A 15,280-nucleotide genomic window follows, 5' to 3' on the forward strand; every position below is an offset into this window, starting at 1 on the left:
CTTCAAGGCTTCATTCGCTGAAAGTAAATTCAAATAAGTTTTGATGGTCTGTCTTTGTTAGCTGATGTAGCTCTGGGAAATGAATTAAAGCTGAGCTACCTGTTCATGGTGACAGGGGTTATGTCTGACTTCTTGAAGAAGGTTATTGGTTAGAACAGCTCTGGTCTGTTTGTTAAGGTTAGCAGTCTCACTTCTTTGCCCGACTTCAATATGGGAAAGGCATGAAGGAAAGTACAGAGCCAGTCAGTCTACTCCCATGGTCCCACTCCTGCTGTTTGTTTCAAAACGTGGACAAACAGTGCCTTTCAAACCTGCTGCCTTTCAAGGGTATCGTTAGCACCTCCATAGCCTGGCAGCTTCCCTGACTGCAGGCTTGCCTTGTCACCAGTGGTGTAAAGTGCATTAAAAATGAGTACTTCTCTCGCAGCGCTGACTGGGAAACAAAAGGCTTCCTCCGCTTCTGGTCAGCGTGCAGATCACAAGCATGCTACGAGTCGGTGGCTATTTCTCCTGACGTCAAGGGAGAGCCACGGCCAGCAGCTCATTACACACGCATTGCCTCGGTAATGCACCGTCTGCCTGTCGCCATGGCAACCCCCTGGAAAATTACCTCAGCAGCCACTAAAATTCATTTTTACAAAACTAATTACAGGTATAATTAACTTTTTAAACTTGGTCTGTACTACGAATTTACTCAGACCTATGTGATTTGGCTTTTTTTTCTTTTTTTAAAGTAATTTTATGCAATTTTCCCTTTTTTATTCCTTTGAGTAGCGCCTAGCTGAGTAGGTACTGTTTGGGTGGGAGGCCATATAGCTACAGTGTATCTCATCAAAGGAAGGCATTTCTTAGCAGGTGGTAAAAATAAACTCAGAGTGACATATAGTTGGACCTGAATGGCTTGCACAGTTGCTGCTACCTGTACAGCTGAATCCCCCAGGGTAAGGCTGGTAGTTACCTGCTTTTGGACTAGCCCTCAGGACAGTTGCCAGAGTATTTCCGATATGCATATCATTATTATGATTTTAAATTTTGAAGTTAAGAAACTCAGGGAGCATATGGTTTGGGCAATTATTGGCAATGCTGTTTTTGTGGAAGTTCGCATTTATGACAAGTCTTGTGGTTTGTTACCAAGAGTACATGTGTATATGTATATTACCAAGTGTTTCTAGTATATGCTAAAGAGTTGGTTGCATTGCAAAAGCTGATTGCACCCTTTGTGCATACATTTTGAGTCAGGCACTTACCCTAAAATACCCTGTGCATATCTCTTATGTGCTTAAATTTTTTGTACGTGCACAGGATTTGTTTGCCCAGGTGAGCGATATATTTGTCAGTACTTTGTTTAGGGGCTGCATTAGATAAGCACTTTAAAGCCATGGTGAATTGTTTTTTTAATAAGCAGATACACAAAAAAGTCAATAAAAATTTCCATTTTCTTTCACTCTTCACCCATCTGAATTTAGAGACTTGAGCCATTTCACATAGCCCTGGCTTCGTAAGTCCTCTTCTGGTTGCAGATAAGCCAGTGCAGGAAGTAACTCCACCCTGCCTTCCTGCTTGAGCTTATGGACTTCCCACACCCCAGCCGGTATCCATCAAATAAACGAGCTTAATGTGAACAATTTCAGTAGCGTTTCTTCACTATTCCAGATCATTTTGACAGAAACTTGTTATCAAGGCATTGCACAAGTGAAACAGCTGGCAGCTGGGGATGGGCAGAGGTGCAGTTAGAGTGGGGCTTGAGCCAGCACAGTTGAAGGTGGAAAAGAATTAGCATTAGCTAGCATATTTTGATGTTTTTATTTAAAGTTGCTGCTTGCTAAATTAATTTAAAAATAAAGAAATAGTTATTTTAAGAAGCTGTAGGATGCGGAAAGCCTATGCATGGAGTGCTGCATTTCCGTGGTGATCTGGGAATCTCTTTAACCCCCAGCTTTCACAAGGGGAAAAAAAAAGTTAGAATTTCAACCTTTTTGTTATGAGGAAGATTTGAAACTATAAATCTTTATCGTGGCAGTGAATTAAACTATGACAAACCAAATAAATCCTAAATTTTCAGTGTTACAGGACCAGCTATAATAGCAATATGCAAACATTGTGTGTGCTAGTAGTATGTCTCTAAATGTTAATGGTATTTCAGTTGTCTTTTTTATGTAGTCACCTGTATTCATTTACAGTCTCAGCATTTTGAAATAGTGAGTCAACTCAACAAATAAGGTATTCAGAAAAATCAGACTGTCGCCCCATCTCTCAATGCAATGCAACAATCTGTTCTTGTGCTTTGAGAAGATACGACATCTTGGGGTTTTTGTAGTACTGTTGACATAGAAGCATAGTGTTACACAGTTAATACTGATAACGTATTGAGCATAAGTGTGTTGATTTGTTCACACTGGCATTTTAGGAAGAATACATCCAACTGATGAGAGACAATTCATTTCTGCAATATACCGAAAATCTTCAGATGTGATACAAAGCAGTGGGTACAATGGAAAAGAAAGACTCTGGTGTCAATCCCAATGATACATGTTCTTACCCAAAGATAATAGATTTTTTTTAATTAATTGTGTTACTTTGTTTTAGAGGTTACCTGTATTTTAAGAGAGATTTAAGGAATTTTCAGTAATTTTAGAGTATCTCGAAGGGAACTTTGTGTTGCCGCTGCAGGCAAATCTGATGTTCAGAAACATGTTTAATCCCCTTGAAGTTGATAGCAGAATGTGAAGTTACGTATCCTCATATGGTAACAGGAAGTGTAACTAATCTGTAGAACTTTTAAAGCCAGTAGCAGAAAATACTTACTCCTTTGCTTCAGGGCAACAATGGACAAACTTCAATTAAATCTGAATTCCAGCAATTCTTCAGCAGAAATGTCTGTTCAAAAAAAAAAATCAAAACAGAAAAATATTTTTTTCCTACTTAAAAATAATTTCATTGACTGTTTGCTGTGTGCTCACAGGATGAAAATAACAATAATAAAAGATTTAAAAGTAAAGTTTTGCAACAAAGAACTGGGACATTTTCATTTAAATAAATGGATACAATAATTTTATTAAGTTTTAAGTTAGAAGGAAAAGTGGTAGGGACTAAATATCATTATTCAAAAACAAAAAAATGGAGGCTGTATTCAAAATTGCTTCTTTTAGACTGTAGATTCTGATTATGATTTTTCAGTATCATAAAGATTGTCTTTTTAAAGGATTTTGTGTCTGTTACCTGATTATTTTTTTTTCTGTGAGGTACTGTTACGGGTTTTGTCACTGCTTCCTTGATTCTGGGTTTGAATGTATAATTTAGAACACTTCTTAGTGAGACGAACATCCTTTGATCTGTTAAGTGAAGAAATCTAGGGAAAGAAAAAGGACTCCGTAAGGATGCATAAGGACTCTTCTATGGACTGTATAGGCTCTGTGAAGTGCTATGGGTGAAATGAGTGAAGAGGTTACTTTTTAGTAATTGGATGAGCAGAACTTGAGCAGAGGATGAGGAGAAGATCAGTATTTTTAAGGATAAATTAATGCTTCTGGAACTTAATGGCATCAGGGACTTGTGTTAGGACAAGAAAAGAAATACTCTTCTTCCTGTTTAATGGTTTCCAGTAACACAAATGAGATTTAACTATTTAATAATATCCCTTTGCATTATTGTCTTGCTAAAATCAGCCATATGTGCATTACAGTGTTTCTTAGTAACATGTAAACTGTGCTGATGGTGCAGCGGTGCAGTAACCAGCCTCACGCTGCAGCCCACAGCTGAAGCTTGCCAAAGGAATGCAACAAGACAGTTGTGTAAATGGCCACCTACCAGTTTGTTCAGTTAAAATTCTCCTGCTGTCGTGAACACCACTGTAGCATGTAATGACCCACAAATGCTTCTTTGTACCCTTCCAAAGTACAGTCACAAAACAAAACCAAACCATTTTTTTGGGAGGCGGGAGGGAAAAAGAAGCTAGTTCAGGGTCTCTGTCAGATTCTTACTGTGGTGGTGATGGATTTTGCTCACTTACACTTTCCCTCCACCCCCCAACAAACCGATTATGTGTTTGTCCATTCTGCTTTTTGTGTAAAATGCCTGAGGGCAAATGAAGGGCTCAGACTCTCAAGCGGTTTTCTTATCAATGTTCTAATCAGTGTTCTCAGAAAATATTTTCAGAGTAGTAGCTTCTGAATGATCTGAGACATGGTTCAATACATCTTTGTAACTATGTGTAACTTTCTCACATTCAGTGTTTACTATTGGATTAATATTTCATGAATAAAATCATAGTGAGGGAGACTGATAATATTTTTGGCTCCCTCCCAGACCTAACAGAATTATTTCTTCTGTATTCGTGCTGTAAGGTAGTAATCAAACTGCTTTGTTCCTGTCATTGTTCAGGATAACTTGCTCTCACTATTGCATTAAGAAATCATTCAGAGCATCTAGAAGGCATCTAATTATTTCTTGTGGGGGTTTATTTAAAAACAGCACCTTCACTAATAACTACAGGGAAAAGAGCATGTTCAGAGCTTAGTGATACCTCATCACCCTTTGATAAATTACAAGACCATTGCTTTCCTCCTCTAGAATGAATGAGGGCATCCATAGGTTAATTTATCTTCTCTGTGGCTAGTTCTAGGTCATTCTTGTGCTGGGAAGTGACCAAATGCCCAAGAACTTAATTTCCTGCATCAGTCTTTCTCCCAGACGTCTACCATGGGGAGACCCCAAGCTGCCTGGTACACTGATTTCATGCAGTGTGCAGCTCCTGGAGCTGAACAGACTTATCACAAAAACATTGGTACACTTCATTTTTGAAGCATCTCTTTTATGAGAATTAATTAAAACCTCCAGTACACTGGTGCTTTATGGTTGAAACCCACCATTAAGCAATAGCAGAAGAGGTTTGTGTTGTAGTTCATGGACATTCTACAAGCAATTTTATAGCAATTTTGGGTTGTTTGCTAACCAACTGGGTTGTATTTCATGTACTGCAGGCTTATTAACTTAATCAGAAGTTTCAGTGTGAATGCAGAACCTTCAGGTGCCAGAGATCCCGCTAAATAATCAGTGCTGCCTTCTGATAACAAGATCTGGAGAGGTTTATTTATTTGTCTGTGGGTGGGTTTTTCCCTTTTTTAAAATTTTTTTTTAATTTGATCTCCAAACAATACCATTCGTCCTCCTATCATTTTATGACTGATAATGATCTATCCTATAGCAGTTCATTGTTCCTTTGGAGATTCATGTTTGTCTATCCGTGTATCTGTGTAGACACTGCAGAAAGACTATGAAGAAATATATTACATATTCAAATAGAACTGTGCAATTCTGTATTTCTCACACATTTTATAATATTATTTATCTCTAAATTGCCTAGAATTCTGTAATTGAAAACGTCGAATCTTTGGTGAATTTACATGTGAAAGCCAAGCAAAGTTTTATGAAAAAAACAATAATTATGCTACCCTTTTGTAGAATTTACTTGAAGCTATGCAACCGTACAGGAAGGGAGGATGGAGCACATTTTTATACTTTATCCCCTCTTTTTTGCCGATAAAGCTGTTTTTTTCTGTTGTATTTCTTTTTTCCCCACAGCCCCTGACTATAGCTATCTTAACGACTTGGACCGCATCGCAGATTCCACCTATCTGCCAACTCAGCAAGATGTGCTCAGAGTTCGAGTCCCAACAACGGGGATCATTGAATATCCATTCGACTTACAAAGCGTCATTTTCAGGTAGAAAAAAAGTTTTAACATCCACTTGCTTTATTTCTTTTGTTGCTTTTTACATTAGTAATACCATGTACAGGATATTGGTTAAAAGTACATAAAAAGCAATTATTCTATGCTTTTAAAAGTTGAGCTTGGTCATTATGTTTTCATGTAATTGTCCACATATAATAAGGACCTGATGTTAAAGATGTCAAAAGGATGAAAGACAATTAGGTTTGTCTTTTTCTGAAGGTAGTTATTATCAACTTTTCAATAATATATGTCAAAGTTTCACTATGAATAATAATCTGAAAATACAGTCATGTGTCCTCATAATTCATGTAAATTATGGAATACAAAGTTACCACTTAGGTAGTTGATTTTTAGACATAAATTGCTCTCCTTTAGAAAGAAATCAGGACTTGCACTTGAGTGCAAGTACAGTTGTTTAAAAAATAACAGTGCAATTGCAATTGGAAATTAGACACCTGTGTTTAGTTACACTGAGACACAGGATGAAGTGTGAATATTTTGCAAGCAAATTTTAGTTTTAATTTTGGCTATAAAAACTTTTAGTAGGTACATACTGTATTCTGTTTGTCCTCTTAAAATGGGGCAGCTTTAACAAGTTGGGAATTTTGACTCTAGTAATGTGGGGAGGAAAGGCAGACCACCAAGTCTATTCTGTTCAGATCTGTTTCTGCTGAATACACAGGACATACTGCTGAATCATGGCTCATGAGACCTTTGTATCTCAGAAATCTGAGGGTTTTGAGACCCACAATAATTTAAATACAGAAAACACATCAGACTTAAAAGCAAATATGATTAACTGTCTGCTTACAACAAATTCCATTAAATATCAGTGGAAAAAATAATTAAGAAAAACAAACCAAAATGTGTTTTCAACTAAATTCTTGAATTTTGTCATTGTGTATGTGCTTGTGTGTTTATCTGTTAAGGTATTCATGGAGTTGATATGGATGTTAATTTTGCAGAATGGTGGATGTAGGAGGCCAAAGATCAGAAAGAAGAAAATGGATACATTGCTTTGAAAATGTCACATCTATCATGTTCCTAGTAGCACTTAGTGAATATGATCAAGTGCTTGTGGAGTCAGACAATGAGGTAAGCAAGCATCAGCAAAAAACACCAGTGTTAAAAAATAACTTCACTTGTCCAGTCCCAGGTGTTTTCAAAACCATCTACCAGCAGTCGTACACAACTGCCCTCAGTGGAGCAAGAAGCACTACAGGAGGAGGGGATCAGCCTTCAAATATGACAAAGCTGATCTGCTCCATGAAGGATTCAAAGAAACCTATGTATTTTGTGTTGAAGGGGAATACAGCTGAATACAGAGAATTGCTCTTTGTGCAGTTTGTATTATGTGGCAGAGCCGCAAAAATAGTGGTGGAAATTAAGACAAAATTTACAGATTCTTGCTAGAACCAGACCCTGAAGTAGTAAACTTCTTTCCTTTGACTTAAAGCATGGGATTTATATTGTATTTTTATTTCAAAAAATAACAGAAGTAAGAAAGTGGATGAGCTGAGGCGGCAAAGCACACTAGCATCCAGTATTTTGAATGCAGTTTTACAGAGTAGGAAGATCAGTTAGATTTTTTTGTCTTTCCTGAGGGCTGTTTTAAGTCATTCATCAAACTTTTATGAGTTAGTCACTGGCACTGTCCTATGCAAGTCTTTTAACACATACTTACAAAAGTTAGGTGAAAAAAAGAAACATTTTAGTGTTCTTCATGGCTGCATACATGTCAATTTCACTGCTTAAGAGAATGGTTGACACAACAAGGTAAAAAGGTGTCCCTGGACATTTCATGTTTATATGCTGAACTTTCTTCAGGATTCATTGTTTAATTAAGTCTGGGAGCTCTGAAAGCTTTTACATTTATAGTCTTTCCACAAAAGAAAAATAGTATTATGTTAGTTATATAGTCAACTATATCATTTACAGCTGAATTTACAAAAATGATGATGTAATCTGCACCAACTTCATCTTTTGTAATTTTGCAAGGTAGGCATGTGTAGATGAAAAGAGGACTTAGTCAGACTTGGCTCATTTCAAGCCAAGCCAGAAATGCCTGGTTCTGTCTTTGTTTGCATTATTCTTTTGTCCCAAAGTCAACACAGAAATACTAAGCATTTTAATTATACAAGTCAAAACAAAATATATTGGAAATCATGTAAAGAAAAATGAGTTGCGGTAATTTTCAAATGCTATTCTTACGATCCAAAATAAACTTCAAAACTTCCTGATGTTAGCTATTTATCACTGTGTTTTCATACTGTCTTTCTTACAGGGAGTTCTTGTACGAACTGTCTCACAGGGAGAGGTTTACCAGACTGGTTCCCTATTACGTGTGTTCTGTTCTAGTTAGGTGGCTTGCTCAGACCCTTGCTCTGGTTTGTCAGATAACTTCGGTGCGCAGATCATGACTTAGAGCATCCCTACTGTGGAAGATGGAGCAGTATCCCCCTAGGCTGAATTATTTAGAGTATACAGTCTTGCTCTGTGTTCACGTAAGCAAAAAGGTTTTGCATGTTGTGAACCGAATAGAACACCCAGCTGAAGATTTCCTTTACATTCTGGGCTCTCCAATGACCAAAGTGATGCCTAAAGTTGTGATAGCTTTTCTATAACTACTTTTCAACTATTATGAAAGAGATCACTTTACTCATAAAGCTGTTTTGATTTTTCAAGTTTTCACTTTCAAAACACTTCGTGGATGCAGAAGCTGTAAAACTCCTCATTGTCTTGCAGATGGTTTTTCCACCTCGCTGCTGAGTGGAAAACTTCTGAACCTTTTTGTCTTTCAGTTTAAAATATGTTAATAACTTTAATTCAAACCAGTGTTTGTTTTCCAGGAGCCTTAGGCCTGTGTTACTCTAGTTCTGGGATGGATCCAGGCTGTCTTAGAGCCAAGCACCTATCTGGGCAGCTTAGTTCTGGCTTTCAGCAAGCTGTAGTCTGTCTGTCTAGATTTTGTTGGTATACCGGAGCACTGCTTTCTTCCCTTCCTTTTCCCTCCCTTGTGTCTCTAAACATTGCAGTCCCAGAACACATGGGAGAAGAATGGGTTTATTTATTCTGCATAAAGCAAAGTGTAGTTTGTCTGAATGTGGGTGAGGCAGAAATACGGGAAAAGGTTTTAAGCATGTTAGTTGACACCTTGAAGTAAGAGATTTACCCACAAAAAAATTTTTTTTATTCACTAGGGTGTGGCAAGCTCAGTAGGGAGGACAGTAATTTAACTTGGAGACTTCGGTAATCAGCCAAGAGATACTTTTTCGCACCCTACCTTTAAACTGAGAAACAGTGTTGAAATTTTAGCACCAGAGTGAGAGTGTGTGTGTAAATGCCCTACTTTCTTAGTATGTGTGTCAACAGTGTGATACTATGATAGAATCTAATCCTCCTTTGATCTGTGTGCCTCTTACTGAAATTAAAAGATCTGACTCGACAACTTGCAGTGTTCTGCTACTCCCTTTGCATTGCTTTCATGGCCTGATTAAACAGTATGATTTTTGTAAGATGGCCTACTTTCTTTTTCTAATTAGTCCACTGCATGTTATTGCCTGAAGTATTTTTCCTTGTAGTATGTTTTTACAAAGAAAACTTTTTAATCAGCTGTGGCATTCTTTTTAGTTAATCCATTTTTTCATTTATCTCATTTTCATAGTTAAATAGAAATCTGTAAGAATTACTATTTGCCATTTGGTGCATGTGTGTTTATATGACTCTTCATCGTTATGAAACTGCTTTTAGAGCCCTTATGACTGGATTTGTATTTCAAAATGTAGTGCCTGATAGACTCTCAGTTGTAAATCCATTTCCTCCCTTGTTTAGATTATTCAAGAGAAATACGTTTGGATTATAAATCAGATGAGATTATACTGAGTTTGGAGTCTTTGCTAGTGTCTCTGAAGGCTTTTACTCACGGGGTGTATGTGGGACTGAGCTGGGAACTGTTTCTGTCTTCATGCCCTTGGAGGAGTTAAGTATTAAAAGTTCTGAGGAATATATTACAACTACTCTGTAAAGGGGCACCATACGTAGAAACTAAGACGAGTGCTCAGGCTGCCTGTGTAGGGTGACTCTTAAATGACACATCCATGAAACTGCATTCCCATGACAAAGATCTGCAGCTAAAGGGTTGGGGGCTTCAATCCCAAAGAAAAGCACACATGGCTGCCCAACTATATTTTAACTATGATTCTTCTAATAGGCAATACTCAGAAACAACATAATCTCTCCTCTCTTAAGTACATGTCTAGATTGTGCATAACTAAGCATCTGATTTTGGTGCGTAAATATAAAACAAGAAGAATTGCTAAGGATATTTATATATTTATATATATTTAAACATATCTCTCAAAAAATTATGATTATGTACCGTTTTCAAATGCCTTTCTCTTCTTAAATACATGTAAAAGGAGAGATAGCTAACTGTTCCAAATTCTGCCCTTAATAAAACAGTAAGTCTGTCTAGATTCATTGGTGGAAATGAGGACAAAATTTGATCCAGAGGACATGATATACTAATTACATTAATAGTACTGTAAATTAAGTAAATCGTCCCTCAGTCTGATATGATGTGACGAAGGAGAACATGTTATGAGTTAAATTATCAGATGTTTGACCTTTTCACTTTCTCAGAAAAGTCTGACAGAATTAGAGGTGAGATAAAAAATAAAGGAATCATCCCTCTGGTAAATTAATTTATGATGTATTATGTCTTCTAGCTCAGGCTTTTGCTCTGAATTATACCAGCAGATCTGGAGAAATTTGCAGTTTTATCAAAAAGCACAGTTTAGAACGTTTGCATTTTTAAAGTCAACTCATTTTCTTAAATAAAGGATTTTTTCCTAGATAACATATATTAATCCATATTCCAGGATATGCTGCATTTAAATATGTATCACAGATAGCTCTTCTAAACATAAAATCTCATGGTCTCAGTGTAATAAATGCAAAAACAAGTTCCAGCTGTGTAAGAGAACCAGTAACTACTTGCAGTTATGGAAGGACTAGAGAGACATCACAGTATGCCTGTGAAATCTGGTTTCATAAAAAGGTTTTCATTACCTTGGCGGAGCCTGTTAACTACCTGGCAACGGCAAAATAAAGGACAGTATTTATTGATGCTTGTACATATTTTTATTCCACATTATCACACTAAAAGTCCTAGGGTGTATATGATTTCATATAGCTTGTATAGGTCTGTGGCCATTAGGAAAATGTGGGCTTTTTATAAGTAGTGGTCCCTTTTCCCAAAGGAAAAACAGAAAAGACAGGATACAATTATCTCAGTTCAGCTAAATGAATGTATTAATAGGCTAAGTGAAATTTTGGAATTTTCTAAACTATCAAAAAGCAAATACTGTCTTTCCCCGGGTATTGTCAGAGGCTGCAAAGCTGCAAAGGCATTGGAAAGCATAAAGTATTCATTGGTAAAAGATAACTTTTAGAAGTAAATCAGTATGAGTACCCTGAACATCCATTGCACAAAAAATTGGGGGAAAAATGCCAGTTGCAATTGTTTTGGTCAGAGCTGATACATTTTGATTTAAAACCAAATAGAAATACAATTGTAAAATGTGAAGTTTTAACAGGATTGGGGATAAATGTTGCTAATATTTACAACTAATACTCCTTCCAGTTTGATTTTTGAGTAAGGAATTTCACTAATGCCCAGCATTATAAATATATACTGTGTATCCTGTATACCTACAAATGTCTTATATATGCATCTCTGTGCCTTAGGAAAGTAATGTTTTTTCACTTTTTTACATCTTAAGCGATTTCTTTTCATTAATGAATGAAACCGCCTGTAAAAGAACCATTGACGTGTCTCTTCTTTTGTTAAAATACTAACATTAATATAACTATAAAAACTTGGATTTCTTAGGTGGTTTATCTGCTAGGTTTTCACTGGCCTTGTATAACAAAGCAAATAGAACCAATTTTACTGTTAAGGTCTAATTCATTTATATATCTTATGCAGACAGGTAATTTGCAACCCTTTTAAGAGATTTATTAAGAACCATTATTGGTTCTTTTTAATCAGAAAAGGAGGATATTCTTGTCAAGCATCATACTGTTATTTTTTAAAAAAGCTTTTGTTCTAAAGCTTTTTTTTAAGATTTTGGGGGTTTTAAAGCTTTTTAAAAAAATTGTACTGTATCTTAATAGATTATTTTATTTAGCTGCAGCCAGAATTGTTAGTTTTAACATAATAATGTGTAACTGAATTTCTCTTAAACAAGTATTACCTTCCTTTCCCTTGCAAGAGTTGTCATCCAATTTGTATTAAAGTTTTATAGAAAGTACCACCTCCTTGTAATTCCTGTATTTACAGGTTTGATCCCAGATTGCAGTTTTTGCTGAAAATGTTTGTAGTGTATGAAGCAGGCTGGAATGGCTTAAGAATTAGTGAGTTTTTAAAATAATAGCAAAATTGATTCCTTGGCTTAAGGAATTCTAGACATGTGCCTTCAAGCTATGTCTAATATTGCCATTACTTCCTGTGTGTCCTCCTTTCGCACATGTTACACTGTTACCTAGGATCTGTCTTTTCTGTCATCTTGGCAAATGCCATATTGCTCAACTGACATCCACGAAAATGGTGCCATAAAGATAATTTTCCCAGGTTCTCGCTTTTGTCTTGTGTTCATTGGTCCACTGGTTTTTACTTCCTTACCACATGGAACCAAACAGTTTGTCTGCTTTAAGGGCCTGCATCATCTAACCTGATACCATAACCAGATTGAATCTTTTTTGTGCCAGTCTTGATCAGCCATTTTTAGAATACTCCAGCAAATACTTCTGCATGTGATACCATTCTCCTCATTCTGAACAGAAAGAGTTCCCCAGAAAACTTGCATAGACGTGCTCCATTGCTGCTGTGTGATGTACAGTGGTGTAGCAGCCAGAGCTGCGTGAGGACTGCTGCTTGCATTGTTGAGAATTCTGCTGCTATAACTCAATGCGTTCTCATCCTGTGTTCAGAATTCCGATGTCTTACAGATTTATCCTGAGCTCATAAACTTTTAAAGCAGTGGGTGTTACTCAGGAGCAAAGTGCAGCTGTGATCCCCCATCAAGTCTTCAAGGTTTCTGAAATGTAAAACAGCAGGTTCATTTACCAGTCACAGATGTTTGCGTGGCACTAGCAGGAGGAAGGCATAATGTTTGTATTTCCGAGATGTGAACAGTACCAGTAGATATGGAAGTGACTCAAGCAACATTTCCAAAAGCCATTGCACAAACCTTGCAGGAATTCAAGGGGGTACTCAGACAAGTGGAACAGGAGAAATGGAAGGGAGAAGGGACTTGTGACTGATGGAGTCCCTTTTGGGAGCAGCATGGAGCTAAATTGTGAAGACAGTTGTTCTTAAAAATGCTTTGTCCAAAACATTACCACCCAGGGGATCATTAAAACTTAGTGACGTAATAGTCTAAATTAAGGCCCTTAGTAAAACTGTGTTTAGCTTGGTGTTTATAGAACACGAGGGCTGGAAGATGGTAGCTACATTTGAGTGAGTGAAGTAGAATCTGACCCCTCAGAGGGGTCAGATCTCCATCCTGGAGAGAGGTGTTCTGCACTTGACTGGACACAGCCATGAGCAACCTAACCTAATGACAAAGTTAGTCCTGCTAGGAGCAAGGAGTTGGACCACATGACTTCCACAAGTCCTTTCCAACATAAATTCTTCTGTAATTCTAAGTAGAAAAATAATAGTTGTGGAAAGTGAAAGGAGATTTTTTGTTTGTTCGTTTCCTTGGGGGGCATCTTTGTGGTCATGCCATGAGGTTTTGCCATAGCTTCTTTAAAACCCTGAAATATCTGGTGGATATCTGAATTAATGGAGCTACCTTCACAGTGCTTAATTTACACTGAAGAACTGTCTTGCAATTTTATCAGAAGTAACACTTGTATGAAGGCAAAACAGGGTATTTAGAAAACGAGGGCTTCAGTACCTGAGCTCAACTCCAAATTGAAACTGAAGGAACTTTTGTAGGGTGGTTTTCTGTGATGTTTCTGTGCTTCAAGTACTGAGTAAAGGCACTGTGCAAGGATGCCCGTTCTTTTGATTGATGGTTGTTCCAAGTAGAAAAGATCAACATTGCTTGATTTGTTAAAAAATACTCCAGTTAAATTCTAATGTATTAAAATTAAATGAAAATAATTACGTGAAACCCAGGACAGCTATTTTTAGTTTGAACTCATTTGTGTATCTATACAGGTATGTAGATGGAGGCATACATGCTCACATTTTGAATCTGGACAAAATACATCTGCAAAATAGATGATCATCCAAAGCCTAGATGGAACTTCTGTAGTGTTTGTCAGTGCAATCTGGTAACGGGTGACAAATTGGTACAATGTTCCAGTTGCACTTTCTTTTGATGTGGGACAAAAATAAGAAATGGCATGAGGCCACAGAGTTCAGAATACTTTCACTCTTTATGGAGGCAATTATCTGAAGCACGTATTTCATTTTTTCATCAGAACTATCTTGCTGTTCACATCTGGGCATGCTTCCACTTCTCTTCCAGCACTTTGTGTTCCTTATTCACAGGCTAGTCCTACATGGCTTAGCATGAAGGCTGAAAGAAAACAGTGTTGAGATCAGAGCACTTCTCTTTTTCTGCATTGTGGAATAGTTGTCTGTTTTTTTCATCAACATTCAGCAATCCAGAACAGTTGAGCATAGGGCAGAAGGATAATATGAACTCCCAGACAGAATTAAAATCCTCAAATGGTCTTCATAATTATTTAACAATGTTATTTCCATGGGAAATAAAATCTCCAGAACTCATTGTTTATTTGGAAACTAGAGAAAATAACACACTAACCACATGTGCCAAACCTTGGTTGCTCTATGTGTTGTATCTGTTCATACCTGCTCATACATATGCATATGTATTTTCTTTTTGGTTTGTGGATAAGAACCCTTTCAAATGTAAAGTATCAGTACTAGGAAGCATTTGCATGAGGAAGGGCCAGAGCCTCTCTCTCTTTTGTTGAAGTGGGTGGTTGGTATAGAAATGGGAGGTTGAATGATCGTGAACTTGCTTGCGGAGGGTGCCAGAAATGCCGCTGGTAAATGTTGCTGTTGGCAGCAATTGCTGGCAAGGACAACTGCCACTTATTTTTTTCAATAATCAGTGTCAAAACTGTCCAGAAAAGGGCCTTTTTCAATGACAATTTAATTTTAAAATATTTTCACCCATTTTTTTCTCAAAAATATGTAAGTATTTATGAAAAACAGGTTATTCTGGAATTCATGTTACTTCATCAAAATTAATTTAACAGCCATTTTTAAAATTAAAAAATATTTGACCGCAATGTTTTGACCATATTTTTTGACCACTTTTTGGACAACTTTTTTTTGGACACTATTTTCGTGATTTGATGGTTATTGAAGATGTTGATTTGATGGATTTCAGCTGTCATTTGGTTCATCTGTCCCTCTGACGGGTAGATAAAATTGCCATATATTTGCAAGTGTAGTGTTGGAAATTTAAGTTGTTGGAGAGGTGAGAGGTTTTTTTCCCAGGT

General features: G+C 36.9%; 1 protein-coding gene across 1 annotated transcript in view; it reads left to right on the top strand.

Moving 5' to 3' along the window:
• LOC104124721 (guanine nucleotide-binding protein G(q) subunit alpha) overlaps window positions 1-15,280 on the top strand; it is a 98,138-nt gene that overhangs the window by 69,710 nt on the left and 13,148 nt on the right. The window contains exons 5-6 of the mRNA XM_009637090.2: window positions 5,594-5,722; window positions 6,697-6,826. Of these exons, the coding sequence (XP_009635385.2) occupies window positions 5,594-5,722; window positions 6,697-6,826 (259 nt within the window). The remainder of the gene's footprint in view (window positions 1-5,593; window positions 5,723-6,696; window positions 6,827-15,280) is intronic.

Source organism: Egretta garzetta, unplaced genomic scaffold (genome assembly GCF_000687185.1).
Source record: "Egretta garzetta isolate BGI_Z169 unplaced genomic scaffold, ASM68718v1 scaffold334, whole genome shotgun sequence".
NCBI lineage: Eukaryota > Metazoa > Chordata > Aves > Pelecaniformes > Ardeidae > Egretta > Egretta garzetta.